We start from the raw sequence: 19282 nt of genomic DNA on the forward strand, positions 1-19282 counted from the left end.
ATACTATGACATTTTTGACCCATTTTGGACAGCATACTATACTATGACTTTTTTGACCCATTATGGACGACATACTATACTATGACTTTTTTGACCAATTTTGGACGACATACTATACTATGACTTTTTTGACTGATTTTGGACGACATACTATACTATGACTTTTTTGACCCATTATGGACGACATACTATACTATGACTTTTTTGACCAATTTTGGACGACATACTATACTATGACTTTTATGACCAATTTTGCACGACATACTATACTATGACTTTTTTGACCCATTATGGACGACATACTTTACTATGACTTTTTGGACCGATTTTGGACGACATACTATACTATGACTTTTTGGACCGATTTTGGACGACATACTATACTATGACTTTTTTGACCAATTTTGGACGACATACTATACTATGACTTTTTTGGCCAATTTTGGACGACATACTATTCTATGACTTTTTTGACCCATTATGGACGACATACTATATACTATGACTTTTTTGACCCATTATGGACGATATACTATACTATGACTTTTTGGACCGATTTTGGACGACATACTATACTATGACTTTTTTGACCAATTTTGGACGACATACTATACTACGACTTTTTTTACCAATTTTGGACGACATACTATACTATGACTTCTTTTTACCAATTTTGGACGACATACTATACTATGACTTTTTTGACCAATTTTGGACGACATACTATACTATGACATTTTTGACCCATTTTTGACGACATACTATACTATTACTTTTTTGACTGATTTTGGACGACATACTATACTACGACTTTTTTTTACCAATTTTGGACGACATACTATACTATGACTTTTTTTTACCAATTTTGGACGACATACTATACTATGACTTTTTTGACCAATTTTGGACGACATACTATACTATGACATTTTTGACCCATTTTTGACGACATACTATACTATTACTTTTTTGACTGATTTTGGACGACATACTATACTATGACTTTTTTGACCCATTATGGACGACACACTATACTATGACTTTTTTGACCCATTTTGGACGACATACTATACTATGACTTTTTTGACCCATTATGGACGACATACTATACTATGATCTTTTGGTGACTTTTTGGACCACATACTAAAATATGACATTTTTGTCACATTTTGGACGACATACTTAACTATCCCTTAACTGTCCCATTTTTGACAACATACTAAACTATGACTTTTTTGTCACATTTTGGACGGCATAATAAACGAGGCAATCAGAGAAGGCAGACTTCACCCCATTCACGCAACAAGCCTCTTGTGGCCTCCGTTGGCAAGTGCAACTAGTGCGGAAGAACAAACAGACACTGAGCCACTAAAAATACTTTACTAAAATTGTGTTCATTTAAAAACATGTATTTCACTTGTCAATCATCTGGATCTGACTCATCAGATTTCATCATATTTGGTAAAGAAGCTTTATTTAATTCATTCAAGGTCCAAAATATAGATGATATTTACTTTAAATACAAATTCATTCATTCATATGCTGGAAAGATCTTTGACAGAAAGAAAACAAAACAAAAAAACAACAGCCCAGCAACTAATGCTGCTTTAACAAAAGATTTTGATCAATAAAACAAAGTTTTGGTCTCAGTTATATATACAAAGTTGAAAGATTACCACTTGTACAAGTTCTGCAATAAAATAAAATGGCAGAATTCATAAAAAAAAAATAATGCAAATAATTCAACCTCATAAAAATAATAATTGATATAACCCTGAAATATTCAGTTTACATACAGATCTTTTTGATTGAGTGCTTAAAACCAAGTGTCTCATGTGTTCATTTGTCCATGTGAGTTTTGCTGCATCACAGACCAAACCCTGGATGAGTCACATGGAAACTATTCAGCCTCAAAACTGGATCTCGTCTGTTTGTTTGTCGTAAATTTAATTTTACGACAAACAAAAATGTGGATATTGTTCCGAACTGAAAACATCTGCTTAAAGCAGAGTTCAGATCAAATATTTAAGTTATCATGAACTCAGACTATGAAACTATTTTCTGTCTGTTTTTTATTTTTATTTTATATACATATATATTAAGTAATTAGAAATTATGAGTTCACCATGACTGCACTGGATTGATAGGAGTAGAGTTCTGGTTGATGATTAGTTAGACAGTTAAACAGTTTCTTTTAAGCCTCTTTCACACTAAACCTAGTGTGTATACAAGAGGTTTGTGCCAAGCTGAACCCACTTTTTTTTTTTTTTTTAAGTTTCTTTCACCCCTATACTACCAACATGGGAATGGTGACATGATGAATATGTCGTAATGGTGAGGTGGTTAATAATTTGTGTCTTTTACTTGAGCCTCTCTCAATATATCACACACCTGATACGATAAATGAAATAAAAAATATTGAGCACTGTTCGCAACCATTCATGGTTGAAAAAAAGTATGTGCGTCATAGCATTTGAGTTTGCAGTGGATCAGAGCTGAACCTGTCTCCATTACTAAGTCATTTGATCCACTGATCAAAAACACAGGATTATACAGGATTTTGACCAGTGGGAATGAGGCGTTATGGCACTTTTCCACCAGCACGACTCGACTCGCCTCGGCACAGTTATTGTGCTTTTCCATCAGCGATAGTAGCTGGTGCTTTTTTAGTACCTGCTCTGGCGAAGTTCCAAGTTAGCTGAGCCAATACTATGCATGACGACGTCAGACTGCCGGCCACTGATCGGTCAGAGAGTATTGTCAGGGGAAGCAGCAAGAGCAAGACGTCCGGCACAAGAATCAAACCGAACAATGCCGAACTGTAGATCAGTTAAAAATCCTGAAAACATGCTTTAATCTCCAACATTTAACATGGAAATGTCTAAAACCTCATGGTTTAACAGAGGAGTCTGATGTATTTAGCGACAGCACTGCTGAAAGCCAGCCATCTTAAGCAGCGAGCCGCATCACAAACCCATGCCACTGTATTTCAGTTCAGTGACTGTGTCAGACAGAGTATGAGCTCCGGTCACGCAGGGAGTACTGAACTCATCTTTTTAATTAACTGATTCTAATAATTCAGTTACAATGAAAACTGCTTTACAAGTCACTAGTCACTAGTTTGTGTGTGTCGTTTATAGACCACATTGAGGAGGTACTATATTGTAACCGAAACACAACCAAACCGCATAGAGCCGAGGTGGTAACATGTAGTGGAAAAGTGCCATTAGATTCATTGTCAGAACCCTGAAACTGAGAGAAACCTGTCAAACTCATCACACCAGATGATCCAAATATTCTAGATGAGTGACGGCCATCAAGAGTATGGAGCTATTTTGCACGAATTTCCTTCAAAGAATTTTACAGACAGCAGCTTTAAATGACTCAGCATGGGAAGGCTTTTGTTGTGAAGCCACAGGAAGTGTGTCCACACCAAGTGTCAACACAACAATAATCAACAGTAATTTCCTGCCGTTTTTCATCAGTAGATTGTTTTGTTTTAAATCTTTGATTAAATTAAGAGTATGTTTAACTGTAAAGCTGGCATAATGATTGTGTCATGAAACAAACAGTGCAGTTCTTTCCAGTAAACAATCTAAAAGGATTGCAGCTTTGTAAGGGGTTCTGTGTGAGTGTGCTCCTTTGTTGTGATGTCAGTCTTTTTCTGATCACTTTTTCTTGACGACTGTCACCACCAGCGCGGCCTGGGAGGAGGAGCTACAGTGGGCGGGGCCACTTCAAAAACGGCCTCCTGCCCGACTGACGAGCAGATGAAGTAGAAGTTGGCGCCCAGCATGACCAGTATGGGGAAGAAGGAGAAGCCGAAGCCGAAGCCTCTGACGCTGCTGCCCAGAGAGAGGCAGAGCCAGTAGATCAGCCTGCAGCACAGGGAAGACAAGATCATGACATGAGACAAATGTACCGACGCATTTCATTCATTCATAATCAGCATGATTCATTTTACAACAATGACAGAAGATTTAATGACATCAGACCAACATTTTTCAACATTCTTCATGTTCTCTATCATTATTTTATTCTAGTGCTTCATTTATCGGAGGATTAATGATTATTTAGTTTCTTACTTTCTTTTTCCCTCTTAATATATTAGAAACTGTTATTTTTTCAGAGCCTGTTTGTAACTTTCTACTTGATATTGTTAGTGATGCAATTATTGAAATGAAATAAAGTTTCAATCAAAGATTCTATAACATTCCGCTTCATAAATGTGTCGTCTCAAAGTGTGCACTATTTAACATTTTTAAGATAAAATACAAATGCAGTGGTGAATAAATCCTTATTGGACCTGCAAACAAGTTTAAAACAAAAACTGACATATATCATGTATGACAAAGTCACAGCAGGAAATATCAGCAGACAAGTTACACAAAAAACTAAACATTCACCTCCACTCTCACATATGAAGTAGTTTTAATAACGTGGTTAGTGAGGGTTTCATCACTCATGGATTCACTCAGTGTAATAAAAGTCGTGCCCAGCAGTGGAATATCTGTTTATTTCACACATGCTGATAAACCTGTAAAATGTACCATTTAGAATAATAAATAGCAACCTGGCACTTATTCATTTAAACATGGACCAGGGATTTCAAAAGTATGGGACGTGGCCTTCTACTGGGCCATGAAGGAAGTGTTTGGGCCACGAGGACAATAAAAATTAATAATCATTGATCAATAATCTTTACATTTTACTTCAAATATTCTATTAATTCATTGACTCAAAGACTAAAATATTAATGTTATAAATGTATTTTGCGGGGGTGTCAGTATTTTAATTAAGTACAGTGTTCATGTTTGGCAATGGCTGCCACTGTTAACACAGACTGTTAATACAGTATATAATGGAAAAAGTCTCAGAATCCAGAAAGTAAAGCCAGTGCAGATGTGCCAAAGAACTGTATTCTCTTGAATGATCATCAGGGGGCGACTTGTGGTAAATAAATATAGTTGTCTTGAGCTTTTCAGTAGGAAATATATTGATTTTTGGTGACCTCTATCAGGTGATTTTCCTACATAAAGTGTTTGGTAGTGGTCAGATGACTGATCTGTGTTCCTGCTGAGAGATAAAGCCAGATGACAATAAACTGTCCTGTAACATGAAAGGTATTTGGATTAGGAAAATCTGATTATCACCTGGAAGTGTGACTGATTTAATCAACCCGGTCTTTCCTGTCCCTCTGAGGGCATATGATGCTCAGTATACACTGAATGATTTTGGGCTGATCTGGGCAAAAGATGGCCGATATGAAACAATCATGGCATGTTTTTTGGTTGTGGATCCTGAACTGTTAGAGGTTCAACTCATGTACAATGATCACCAGCTAAAATTAAATCATTGACGTTTTACCTGCCTAAGGAAGATTGGGCAATAAACTGTGATAGATTAAAAACATAAATTGACAGGATTTACTCTCAGACTTCATAAACATCAAATCCCTCACTCACTGCTTTACTTGGACTCAATCTAAGAGAACCGTACAGGCGAGGATTTTGTAGGCTATTTTTTGGAAAAACGGGTCCCAGATAGAGAAAAAAATCTCATAACAAAACTCTTCTTCTCTCTCTTCTCCATCTTTGTCATCATCTTCTTCCTCATCTTCTTCCTCTTGTGGGGTTTGTACACAGCATGCGTGCTCCACATCTCCTTCTGTTTTTTGGTTATTTCTGTGGTTACAGCGCCACATACAGACCTGGCGTGTACACTACAGCATTTAGAGTTGTTTGTGTGTATGAAGACTTGAAATGATGCCATGTTTATTGAGGATTTTTTAAGAACGAAAAAGAAAAAACGTTCATATAGGATTATTTGTGTTTGCGTGTGGTTGAGTGTGACAGAAGACATCCCTACCTGCCGAAAACAAATATGATGGTCAGCAGTGGCACCAGCTTGACCAGCTCCTGGCTGATGTAGGTTGCCATGACTGCGAGCTGCAGGAAGTAGAAAAGGAAGAGTACCAGCGATTCGTTGACGTAGTGCCAGTGCACGGCGACCTCTTTGTTCAGCACTGAATTCTGATAGAGCGGCTTGAGCTCGTTGAATCGCAGCCGGGCCAGACCCTGCACCAGTACACCTGCAGAGACACGAGGGAGCATCGTTAACCTACGCTGATCTGTTCAAACACAACTGTAACAGCGAAAAATGATGATGTCTTACCCAGTAGGATTGGGAGGATGGCGAAGAAGGAGCAGCGTAGTGTGTAAATCACCCTGAGGGGGGTGCTCTGCAGCTTCGGAGAGTCAAAGGGAAGGAGTTCGTAACCTCCCCAAACGAGGAGAGGGAAGAGGACCCCTGCGGCCACCAGCGACAGAATCAGCCCCAGTTTTCCAACAGAACCATGATCACACAGGTCTGAGGGGAAAAAAGCAGCCGTTTTTACACCTGCGTCAAGCTCAGTGAGTGAGGCAACATGATTCACCTCAACCGGAGTGTTTTTATCTGATTAAGCAGGAATGATTACACTTTGCCAGAGGGCTATAAGGGCATTTAGTAACTGACTGCAGTTTGACCTGTTGGGATTTAACTACAATCAGCAATCTGACACGTTATATTCTGACACACTGAATTCAAAAACACTGTCCCACTCCAAGGCCTCCTACCACTGCTGCTAACCAGTTGCAATAAGCCTTTATCCTGTGGAACTGCTGAGTGTCCGTGTTTATTTTAAGCAGTACAATCCACTTCTGAAACTTTCACTATGTCTTCTCCCCTTCAGCGATGTAGAAGGTAAGAGAGCAACAGTGATGCAGAGAGCGACAGTATCTGCTGAGCACTGAGACGTGAATCAAAGACACTTGAGTTGTTTTTCCCTCATCATTTCTAAAGCTTAAAAACAAGCTGCTGGAAGTAAAAACACACACAAACTGAGCTGTTTGGAGCTTTGGAGGAGACACGCTTCCTCACACACTCACATTCATGCTTTCACACACATACAGCACTTTCATGCATCATGGTTCCTGTTTGGGCTGTAGATCCATTCAGAACTGTCATGCTTTTAGAAAACCAGCCTGGGTTGACACCAGATAAGCAAAACCAAAGTGCTGCCCCCTACACCATCAACAGCAGCTTTGCTTTGCTCAACACACAGTGTGAGTGGAAATAAACACAACAATTCTGTTAGTTCAGAAAATTGTCTGGAAACCACAGTATGTTCACTTTGCCATTTTCACTTGTATATTGTCCTTGCTTCTTCCTCCTGTATGCAGCTCACATTGACACACCCACTGGTGACGGAACGGTCGGCAAGGAAAAAGAAAGTATTATTTGGTTCCTGCTCAGCACCGTCTTTTCAGATTCCTAAACGATGTATGTTCAGTGTGAATGCACAACCTGCACAAAATGTAGTTGAAAAGGTTGTCTGCAGGGGGGATCACGACTATGAGTACAAGATATTATCTTCAGGAGTTAGGTGGACAGGACTTGCTTTATGTAGGTTTTCAATTTCAGTTGGCTAGAGCTGAATATACTATGACCTGGATGATGGAGAACCTCCACAGACATGCTTAAGCCATGTTTCAACCTGTTCCAACCTGTTGTGTCTTCACCTTTCCTCCATCAGTCAAACACAACACTTCTGCACTGAAAGAGCTATGGAGCTGATCGGCTTACTCGCATGTATGTGAACTCATTTGACAGAAGGTTTAAGGCAAAGGACATTTGTTTATATTTAAAGGTTACGTACTACTGCTTTAAATATGTGGTATTACACATGTCCTGAAATTATCTGGAACATTCTAGAGGCCCAGTTTGTGTCATCTACTCACAGTACTTGTCATCCTCCTGGGTCCACTCTGGGTAGTACTGCACCACAGAGTCGGGCTCCATCTGCGGCTCCTTCTCTGGGTCCTTCTCGATGTAGAGATGACTCTCCTCCTCAAAGAGCTTTTTGCTCGACCGACGCACAATTGTGACTTTTGGAGTGAATCCCAGAGCAGGTTTCTCTAACATCCACTGTGACTCGTCGTCTTCTTCTTCATCATCCCCCTCATCTTCATCATCTGCCTGGGAGCCGTCCCCTTTATCGTCCCGCTGCACCTCGATCTCATCATCCCTCCACCTCTCTCCCTCTGGCATGCTCTCCCTCCACTTGTCCTTGCTCTTTCGGTCACTCGCCGGGCTCTGTCTCTCAGACAGGTCTTGGCTTCCTCCGCTGATGCCAGTGTCCTTCTCTTCAGGCTCTGAGGTTCCTTTTTCTGACCACACTGCATCACTGCTGTCAGCCTGAGGCCACTTATCTTTGTCTCCGGGCCATGGCAACGTGCTCGGCTCCAGGAGAGCAGAGCTGGTCATCGTCTCCTCTTCTTCCTCGTCCTCTTCTTCCTCTACATTTTCCTCCTCATCTGATATCTTGGGTCTGTCCTCACATTGTGGGTTTTTTCTTCCGCATTCCGCAGGTGGAACATCAGGTGATAAAGCCACGTCTACAATTAGGTCTGAGATTATTCCACCCAGGCCAGACATTCTTTTAACACTTTTTCTTTGTCTTTATATCCTGTTAGTAGCTGGCGCTCTGTCAAGAGTCTGACTGTTAGTAAAGCTTTGTCCGCTTGCTCAAAGTCATGTTTGTTGATTTCTCTGTGAGAGGGAAAAAAAAACAAATAACATCAATTTACAACCTGTAAAAAAAGGGGGGGAATCAAAGTTCACTGTCAATGATGGGCGTGTTGGCATGTGTGAGTTATACTGCCCTCACATGAGCTTACAGAGCTGTCAGTCCTGTTTGAGATTTGTTACAAAATCAGGAAAATCACACTTAAAAAAAGAGAATAGAGGTGCAACCTCAAAGTATCGGACTGTGAAGAATGGCAAATATAATGTAGAATCCAGTAAATTTATAAGAAAGTTAAGGATATTATTTTATTATTATAATAAATACTACTACTACTACTACTACTACTACTACTACTACTACTACTACTACTACCACCAAGGAGTGGAGCTGAGCACTGCTCAATGACTCACAGAATAATTACAATAGCAATATCAACGAGTGCAATATCCATTCATTCTGCAAGACACTGCAATTATTATTATAAACAATATACGGAGACTTCTGGTTTCCTTAGTGAAGTCAATTAAGAACTATGGTCTGTTCGAATTGAAATCTATGGGAAAATCAGTCCACTACTTACTTGATTTTTAAGTCAGAAAACATTTTCCTGAGGAGTTAATGGTCTCAATCACTAATTTCAGGTGTTATTCAATAGATTTCAATAAAATGTTGTTAATAGATGATAAAGTCTGGCATATAGTGGGGACTTGTGTGACCCACAGTTGGTATTTGCCTCTTAACTTCTATTTGCAAAACATCAACATGGTGTGATTCTAGAGGCTGAATGTCACGACCAGCAAACAAGTATTGTGATTAAATATTTACAGGAATTCACTGGCCCTAAATCTTACTATTCCGATACGAAAATGTTTTGTTTGTTAACAGGCTCACAAAAATGTAAAATCACAATTATTGGATTATACCTTTTGTGAAAATGATCAGTTGTATCACAGTTGCAATATCTGTCAAAAATATTGACTATAGGATTGTTTATGTTATTCTTATACAGATAACAACACAGAGGGAAACTGAGCAACATTGGGGAGGTTTGTGCTAGTTTTGATTATCATGTCTAAATAATTTAAATACATATTAAAGTTATTAAAAAGATACAATAAACAAAACTCTGAAACATAATTGAGGTTCTTTAAATAAAAGTCCTACAGCTTTTGTCTACACAGTCATAAATGTACAGAATGTTTTACCCTGAAAAACATACAACAACAGAGAGACATGACAAACACATCTCATCCCTACTTTGTTTTGCTGTATCTGTGAGGATCTGTCTAGACAATAATTAACACACAGCACTGATAAACTAACTACTCCTTTATTATACCGATCAGCTACAAAGTGAGGAACAGCTAAATAAACATGGCTGCATTCCTGCTCTCTGTACACACACGCGCGCAGCTGCCTGGACTTTGCCTGTCAGATACTCACATGCTGTACAACACATGGACACTACAGCAACTACATGTCTTTATGATCAAGTCAAGTTTAATTAGGCTGTCGAGACATGTTTTAAACAAAGGTTTTTTTTTACAGTAAGTGAGCTATTCTTATTTTCTAGGTGCCATACATTAAAATTAAGCCAGTTTACCCAGTTTTTAAGTGTTACTGTGAGGCATTTAAAACAAAATATAAATGATTCAAAGACTTCTATCTATAGCTGTATCTATGGTTATGATATAATTGGACAATAAGACAAAATATGCTTATTTCATTTTCAACTTCTTCCAGATAAGACACCTGGAATTTTCTATTTTTGCATCTTTATACCTGCCATGAAAAACATTAAAAGCAAATATATGATGTGAGTCAAAGTGTGTCTTCACAGTGCATAAACATTATATTAAGCCTTTGTTACACTGATACTGAAGAAAGGCATATGGCTATTAGGGCTGCATTAATTAATCAGTTAATAAAGTTTGTTTTCAGCTTCTAAAATGTGAATGTGTGCTGGTTTATTTGCTCCATATAACAAATAAATCATGAAAACTGATTAGTTTTAGTCTGTGAACAAAATAATTATCATTTCGAGGTTTGAGAAGACACTTTTTCGATCATTTAATGACATTCTGAAGACGAAGTGATGCATCTTTTCCCTCATTGTTTTCCTCATGTCTCCTGTGTGAGATGTTGCCCCACACATGTTTTTCACTTCAAAGAACACAGGAACTTTCAGTGTGAGCAGCTCCAGAGAAAACACATTGAATTGGTTTTACTGAGTTTAAAATAGGCTTGTGTGTATTTCACCTGCACACACTCACACACACACACACACAATGTTGTTGTGTTAAAGTCGAACTCAGCTGTTTGCCTTCTTTAGCTGTTTCGGCCTGGTTCACAGCACAGACATGTAGTTTCAGCCGAACACCTGAGACTATTTTGACAAATTTTCTCCTCAAGAGCGAGTTTTCACAGTAAACGCACCTTAGTATCGTTAAAGTTTGACGTACCTGTGTCTTTTATTCGCTCACATCGCTGAGGACAAATCGTTTACAGGAGGTAAAGACACTAGTTCAGTTGTTTCTCTCCATGTTAAGAGGGGAAAAAAAAACTTACCTAGCAGGTGTGACCAGGTCCACAATCCACTCTCTACGCAGAGACCAGGAGGCGGTGGAGAGGTCTCACTCTGCGGCAAATTCCACGTACCAAGTGAAGAAACGTCAACCGAAAGACTGTCACACTCAACGTCACTACATCCTTGTTGCTGCGTAGCAAACTTGTTTGTTTTGCATCAACAAAAAATCTGTTTGAGCTGCCCTCGAGTTCACTGTCACTTTAAATAAACGTGACGAAACCACACCCTCATGTCCAGGTAGGCAGTCGGGCATCACTACGAAGGAAGAGCACAAGTTGCTACTAATGATGTGGTCATTCATACTTTCTCTCCCTTCACGTTCAGCTGTTGTTTACGTATACTGTATGTGTAGAGTAAAATACATAAGTCAAAATAAACAACTTGAAAATAATTGCTATTAATTAGTGGTAACTCTTCGACTTCTTTACATGGTTTAATTTAAAAGTGTGCAAGCAAATTAGTAGTTAGTGCTTTTCACTTCATCTTAAGTTACAAAATTACCTTATTGTTGAACAAAATTAAAATAATAATGAATAAAAAACTTGAACCACACTAAGCTACTAGATTATTTTTAAGATAAATTTCAGTACATGGGGAAATAATTGTAGTTAATTCTACATGGACATCGCAGTTATTCCTGGTGTTCCACAAGGGTCTGTGTTTGAACACATCTATTCACATCATGCATCCAAACATCCATCTACACATTTTATACCACTTTATCCTCAAGGGTCACAGCAAGAGCAGGAGTTAATCCCAGCTGAGCAGAGTGAAACAAAGGGTTCACCATGGACAGCTGGTCAGTCCATCACAGGGATGAACAACCATTCAGTCCCACAGGCCAAGAGGAAAGGAATTGAGCTTGTAAGTGGAAGGTTGCCAGTTTAAATCCCATGAAGAACTGGGTTGGGCAAAGCTGTCCACTGCTCCTGGATTGTGTGTTCATAAGGACGGGAACTGTCAACCTTCATAATGTAAGGCAAAAAAGCTTGCGGTGGTCACCCCGTACATGTTATTAACACTCCATTCACATGATATCAATGGTTTATATTAAGGGGTAGTTCATGTTTTCCTGAAGTGGGGATGCACATGGTACTTTTGCAGAGTCTGTTTTGCGGCCTGGTTGGATACAGGGAGAAAGGAAACCTGGAACACAATTCATGCATTATTTTTCTGTGACATATGATTTATAGAAGGCCCAACAGAACAATAAAACCATTCTCACTGTATGCTCTCAACTGTTTCTGCTTGATGTTTTTTTTTCCTTACGGTCACTGTTGCCAAGTGCTAACTCAGTAGGGTGGAATGTTCACTTTGACAATCATATCTTATCAACATGAAAATAAATAGATACATAAAAGCAATAGTTGTAACTGCTTTGCATGAGAAAACTACACTGAATAGACAACTCTTTGTATGAACCTTTATCTAGGACTACGTAAAAATGTAAGAATTAACACGCCGTTACAGAAACCTATACACAAAGCAGGTGTGAATGCATTTTTCTGGGTATAATTTATCTACACATATATGCAAAAACTCAGGTGGTTGGCTCAGGTTTATGGGTATAGTAACACAAAAGTACATGCTTCCAGAGAAATAAATGTTTTTTGTTTTGACGAGTACAGTTTTCCATTTTGTAGTGATTCATCTGCCAGAACACATACAACCTCTGACTTTGCTTGAACTCAGGTGAATAGTGCATTAGTCATAGGGTGGAGCTGCTGCCCACAAACTGTGTGATTAACAGCTCATGTCTGCCTGTGGATGTACACACTTCATTAACTCATGTAAACTGTCTGGAAGTAAATAAAAGCAGAATTTAAATCACAATCTACAGAAATAAAAACAACATCACACCACACTGAAAAACAAAACAGCAAGATCGACATTTTATTTCAAGACCATATACTCACAAATTGTTGGAATCTTGCTCAAAACACACTAAATGCAAATATGTCCATTTAAAATGATTTGACTTGACAACGTCAGATCAATTTTCACTGTGAACCATGAGACTATTACTCATCCTCGTCTCAAATCATCTTCCATAACTGGACACACAGAAAACACAATTTGGCAATCGTTTGACTCAAATCATGACAGTGTAACATCAACAATCATGATGTACGGGACAGACAAAAACTTTTTTTCTTTTTTTACACAAGGTGCTCAATAACAAGTAATGTTTGTGAAATCAAGCTCATGAAAGTCCCGAGTAATAAAAAAGGATTTCACAGCTACACCCAGACATTAAGATAAAAGGGTGAAACGACGACTGAAACTAAATAAAAAAGGTTCAAGTGGAGGAGGAAAATGTCAGAGCAACTGTGAGCGGCAGGAGGGATTTGACACAGAGCTTTTCGTCCAGTCCAGGAATGCATGTTTGAAAGAAAACGTGAAGAGGCTGGTTTGTGCAGGACAACTCAGTGATCATTTTCTTAACTTTAAACCCAAGATATTATCCTGTGCCTAGCAATATTTATTTTTAGGTTTTCTCTTATTTCTCTCCTATCACTGAACATTTTTATTTTCATTTTAAACTCAAGGGAATAAAAAGATGTTTTTTTTTTTAAATTAGGAATGTATTATTTAATCTTTCCAAAAACACTGGATGAGAAGCTACAGCCTGGATGTGAGGCCAGGACTTTGGCTCTCTTATGTTTTCACTGTTTTTTACTCCTTATTTCCAACATTTGTATAAACTTGTTAACCTCCATGTCATACTCCAGCACCACAACTGTCACATTTAAACTGACAAACACTACATCTGGATGCTAAATGAAAACTTGAACAATCAGCCTATAATACTTCTTTACATGCCAGTTCTAGTAAAAGATTATTAGCACTGCTTACTTGAATGACAGAAATAAAGTACATGGTTTTTTTTTTAAAAATATCAAGCACATTAAAACAAGATGAGCATGTTAGTTAGGACACAGAGGAGCCGCTGTATATCTATCCTACCCCCACTGACAAAAATGTTAAAAATGCCTCTTTTCATTAACAAGACCGTGTTCTATGGTTTAAAACGGCAACTACAACAGCAAATGTTTTGGTTGGACCGGGATTATTCATCAAGCCTGGTTACTAACATCAAAGTTTTTGTTCTGTTTGACGAACGCCGTGTCAGTATCTTTGTCGTGCTCCACCACCTCCTCTCCTGACACTCCTTCATATTCCACTCCAACAGCAGGGAGATTCCTCACTTCTTTTGTATGGCTGTGCGTGTTGTTGAGCTGTGTTTCACTATTGACTTTTTTTTTGTTGAGCGAACCTTTAGGACGGCCCCTTTTCCGCGGCGTGGCATTGTGACTTTTCGTGGCACTTGGGGGTCGGCCTCTTTTTTTTGGTGGTTCATCATCATCATCATCATCATCAAGGTTGTATGTGGAGGCTGGAGTAGTTGGCATATTCTTGCGTAAGTGAGCACCTTTCTTAGACTCAGACTTGCGAGGCCGACCACGGCTCCTGCGAGGGAGTGATGAAGTGTCATCTGGAGGATCTGAACGTGGATATTTCCGCGGCCGTCCGAGCGGCTTCCATACTCTTGGCCTTTTCAAATCCTCAGGTGATGGAAGAGGATACTTCCTGGGTCTTCCCCTCATCTTGGCTGGTTGCAGTCTTGGCCGACCACGCTTACCTTTTGAAGGGGCAGCAATGCCCTGAAGCTGTCCGACATTACCGTGCAACCTACTTGCAGGATGTTTCTTGTTCAAAGAGCCTTTGGGTCGACCTCTGCCCCTTTTAGCTATCTGGGAGCCATTTTGTTGATCGCCACTCTTCTGTTGGATGCTTTTTCTCGGCCTTCCCCTCCCTCTACGAGCTGTGTTTGTGGTGGCGTTTGATGTTTGCTGTGTCATACTCCCACTGTAATTCCCCCTAGTCTTCCTGAGTCGACCTCTCACACTTGTTGGTGAGCTTAGGCTTCCCTCAATTTCTGCTTCACCATCACTGCTCACCTCTGCCAGCAGTCTGGGTACCTTATTGGGGGAACCCTTTGGTCGGCCTCTTTTCCTTGGTTTTGCAAAACTGCTTTCATCCTCATCACCACTTGGTAAACTTTCTGACTTTCGCTTTGTGGATCCTTTTGGACGACCCCTTCTCAGTTTTGGTGTACCAGAGCCGCCATTGGCTAAGTCTGTAGTAGCTGTCTCAGTGGAGCTTTTGCTGAGGGATTTTTTAGGCCTGCCTCTTTTCTTTGAATGGTCTGTCATGGGATTGTCACCATCACTGGTGAGTTTCTTGGACTCTTTGGGTCTCCCTTTACCCCTATGAGTCTGCACAGAATCACCAGCATCGTCGTCTCCAGATTCTTCTTGCACTGTTTCTTCCTTAAGTTTTGGACGCCCTCTTCCTCTCTTAGTCTGTGTGGAGTCACCATTGGAAATGCCTGAAACCATTTCCATGAGATTAATGTCTGTTACACAAACCTTTAGCTTCTTTGAACCTTGTGGCCTCCCCCTTCCTCTTTTCACTGGACTGTTGTTTGTGTCTGCAAAGGACTCTCCATCTTTGCTTGAGCCATCTCCTTGTTCTGTGTCGGCCATATTAATTTCTTCTTCAATACTTCCTTCTGTTTAGTTTGCACCTTTAAATGAAACATTGAAAAGCACAATTAATAAGATAAAGTGTACAATAAGCAACCTTTGGAATTGAGCAAAACCACAGTTTTGCACAATTCTGGACATAATTTTGTCAGAGAACCAGATATGCTATAAAATAAAGACAATTTTAAAAGATTCGAAAATTAGAGGCTGCTTTTCTTGACCATACATTATATTATATTAAAATGACAGTTAGTTGGACAAATGAAGACATCCTGACAAAGGCATCAAATTGAACTCCAGGATCAAATAAAAGCTTCAGTTTTCTGATGCTTTACAGAACATTTTTTAAAATAAAATAATTTAAACAAGCCGATTTTCAAGCAACACTTTTTGCATTATTACAGTACAGAACAGATGCAAATGGAAAAAAGTCAGTTTAATCCCAAAAAAAAAATTTCTTGTAGTTAGAGATTGAGGTGATTGTATGTCTAGTTTAATTGAACATTTTGTCTTGTGTTAATGCAGAATGTTGTATGAAACAACATTATTTTAACTATATATGAAAGTAACATTCAATTTAGTTAACATTTACAAATTTTTCTGACCATAATAATTTCATGTGGTGAAATAATACATCAATATTTACATATACATTTTAAAATACACCTGTCTCATAGCTGTTCTTAAGTAATAATTCTGTTATTCTGTAAGACTGTTAATCAGAATAATTCTATTGATAAACATTGATGTGATTTTACAACCAATACACTACATAATATCACAAAAGCTGTTACAAGTATTGACTAATTGATCATTTGTAATTTGCATTACACAATGGAAAAATTGAACGGCAGTAATGGCAGTAGTATTTACTCAAGCAAGTAAACCAACTTCAAAACGTTTAACATTTCAGGAAAATATATGATTAAAATTCATTTTTGAATATACAAATAATATTATACTCTTCTTACAAATAAAAGCAAACAAACATATACTCTGCACTACATTACATGTCATTTAGCAGACGCTTTTATCCAAAGCGATTTACAATAATTGCATTATAACATTTGGGTATAAACAAGACCTAGAAGTAAGTTTTTAGTCGGCGGCGGAAGATGTGGAGGCGTTCTAATAACTAATACACAAACTTATTAATACTAATTATTATTTTGATACAAATTAATTCGAGTTTTCAGATTTTTATTCTTATTTATAGGTTTTACTTGGCTGTGTCTATTTACTGAGGAAAAAAAGTCTCCCAACGGCGGGAAGGTGCATCGCCGGTCCTCAGGAGGTGAACTTAGCAACAACATGTGTGCTTACGTCTCCCCATAAAGTACCAATTATTACGTGATACCAGACCGCAGTTTTACACATACAAACACAGGACGCTTAATTAACAAAAACCTACTGACCTAATGCACACACAGCTGAACAAGAAATACAGTTCATTTTCAGAGACAAGGCCTTAAAACACCGCGATGATTCTGGAGCAGATTGTTTTCCAGGTAATAGTCAAATTCAAAATCGACGGCAGTGGAGAATAGCGAGCGGCGCAAAGCTCATAAAAATAATGTAATGTACAGAGAGTGTAGCTTACCTTAGAGAACTCCTCTTTATGATTTTTGACAAATTTTTCTTTTATCGAATATTGATTTATCTGACACCCCGTAGTGTAAAAGTAGGCCTTTATTGTTGCTGTGGTTGCTGTTTAAATTTGCGAACACTTCCGGTCGTCCGTGACGTTTAAAGAGCTCCGACGTAAACCGCGTCGCAGAACTTTGGTTCCCCCCTCGCAGGCCGTTACGGTGACTTGTCACACAGTCAAAGTCCACTTATGTGTCTCTCCACATGTTATTATTTCACCTCAATATTATGAAATATTTACAATATCTGTTTTTGGTATTTAGCCAAGTATATACTCTTGTTTTACTCTGTAAAATCTGATTTTGAAGAAATCAGATTTAATAAATGACACCCACAGAACTAATAGACCTGCCAGTCATAAAAGAACTATTTCTCTGGTCATGAAAGGTTTGATTCAAAGGTCTGTGTTTGTGTAAAAATGTCTTTGATAAATGCCCTTTCAAAGCATGTTGATACCTGACGCCCACATCACACTATTAACTGTTTCACATGCTGTTTGAAACCACCAACCGCGCAGAATGATTCCTGTTAACATTTACACCGGTTTTATTGAAAATCCCATTTATTTTGGCCATGTTTGTGTTTTTGTAAGTGGGATTACTCAAAATAATGAATTTAACGAAATTTTGATTACATTTTATGGGAATCTAGCTTATAGCCCAAGGAATAATTGATTAGATATTGGTGATTATCTAGATACAGATTTACACATAACCTTTCAAGAAAAATGTCCAAAACTGATTTTGTAAATCTTAAAATAACAGTATATGGAATCTATCATAAATAACCATGAACATGCAGTGAGAGTTTTTACATCTCTTTTATTGTACGTAGCTGTGTCAGGCAGTAACTGGGAGGTCAGGGGTTCATCTCCCAGCTCTGCTTGTCTACATGCTGACGTGTCCCTAGAAAAAAACTTAACCCTCTGTTGTTCCTGATGGCTGTGGCTTTAATTTCAGCCAAATTAAAATCTCATTCATACACTGGATTTAGAACTGTTTATCTGTTCTATTGCATTTTTTTTAAATTATGAATGCTTCACAGTTTAGTACCTGTTAATGTAATACGGTGTCCTGGATTATATTTCTATTAACACTGATTTCTATTACTGTGCCGCTTTCTTGAGTAATGTTTTTGTAATTTAAATCTTATATTCTGTTTTTAGCGTGAGACTACTACATCTGTCCAGGGACAACATATGAAAATAGACACTTGGCTAATTTTAGCACATTCACATTAAAAAAAAATTTTTTTATGTGCACTGTCCCTGTTTGATCAAACCACTAAAAAATAAGTACATGAATAAAAAAACAAATTGAAATAGCAAGTACTGTTGTCTTTTATACAACATATACTTGTCAGGCCCTGACCTACATTTCAGAAGAAAACCAGCAACGACCTAAAATATTTATCCGATGCTGAGATGCACTATAGAGTAAACTGTGGATATTCATTCATTCATTCAGGTGGTAATGGTCTGTATTTATAGAGCTTTTCTAGTCTTGATGAGCTGTTTGCAGACACATATAGATTATCAGAATCAGGAATTGAATTCACAACCTTCCAGTACTTTTACTTCTAAAACTTAAGTACATTTCATATCAGAAAATTACGTTTGATATAAATGTCATATACTTGAAGACTCTTACTTAAGTAATATTATTTTTAAAAAAAAGTCACTTCAGCTTCGACAAAAGTCATTTTCTGGTAAGATACTTGTACTTACCAGTATCCCTTTTAGGTACTTTATACAAGACTGCATACGGAGAGACAAACAACAACTCACACTCAACGGTCTATTAAAAGTCTCCAAATAACATTCAAGCTCCACACTGAATAGAAGAAATGATTCAAACCAGTGACCTTCTTGCTGTGAGGCAACAATGTCCACTTAGTTGAAGTATGATGTACTGATTTGTAGTTATTTAC

General features: G+C 38.3%; 2 protein-coding genes across 3 annotated transcripts; both read right to left on the minus strand.

Annotated features, from left to right (window-relative positions):
• Positions 1-1366: 1366 nt before the first annotated feature.
• LOC131447728 (transmembrane protein 79-like) lies at positions 1367-11315 on the minus strand. 2 transcript variants are annotated; one of them, XM_058619720.1, is made up of 5 exons: positions 11138-11315; positions 7782-8592; positions 6175-6369; positions 5869-6091; positions 1367-3878 (listed from the first exon to the last, which is right to left on the minus strand). In XM_058619720.1, the coding sequence occupies exons 2-5, from the start codon at positions 8476-8478 to the stop codon at positions 3689-3691; spliced, it is 1305 nt and encodes a 434-aa protein (XP_058475703.1). In that variant the 5' UTR covers positions 8479-8592; positions 11138-11315; the 3' UTR covers positions 1367-3688. The 2 variants fall into 2 exon arrangements, with proteins under 2 accessions (XP_058475703.1, XP_058475702.1); XM_058619719.1 differs by lacking the exon at positions 11138-11315 and adding an exon at positions 11032-11126.
• Positions 11316-13021: 1706 nt separating this feature from the next.
• LOC131447883 (AAC-rich mRNA clone AAC11 protein-like) lies at positions 13022-17525 on the minus strand. The gene is made up of 2 exons (XM_058619958.1): positions 17307-17525; positions 13022-15747 (listed from the first exon to the last, which is right to left on the minus strand). Exon 2 carries the CDS (start codon positions 15704-15706, stop codon positions 14234-14236), a length of 1473 nt encoding a protein of 490 aa, XP_058475941.1. The 5' UTR covers positions 15707-15747; positions 17307-17525; the 3' UTR covers positions 13022-14233.
• Between the last annotated feature and the right edge of the window lie 1757 nt (positions 17526-19282).

The sequence above is a fragment of the Solea solea genome, chromosome 20 (assembly GCF_958295425.1).
Source record: "Solea solea chromosome 20, fSolSol10.1, whole genome shotgun sequence".
Classification (NCBI taxonomy): Eukaryota; Metazoa; Chordata; class Actinopteri; order Pleuronectiformes; family Soleidae; genus Solea; species Solea solea.

Bases quoted from the DNA above. Each gene is read 5' to 3' on its own strand.
- LOC131447883 (XM_058619958.1), bottom strand. From the start codon at position 15,706: ATGGCCGACACAGAACAAGGAGATGGCTCAAGCAAAGATGGAGAGTCC.
- LOC131447728 (XM_058619720.1), bottom strand. From the start codon at position 8,478: ATGTCTGGCCTGGGTGGAATAATCTCAGACCTAATTGTAGACGTGGCT. The intron at 6,370-7,781 runs GTGAGTAGATGA...TTTTCCCCTCAG, and splicing joins CCAGGAGGATGACAAGTACT to ACCTGTGTGATCATGGTTCT. The intron at 3,879-5,868 runs GTAGGGATGTCT...CCTGTGCTGCAG, and splicing joins ATCATATTTGTTTTCGGCAG to GCTGATCTACTGGCTCTGCC.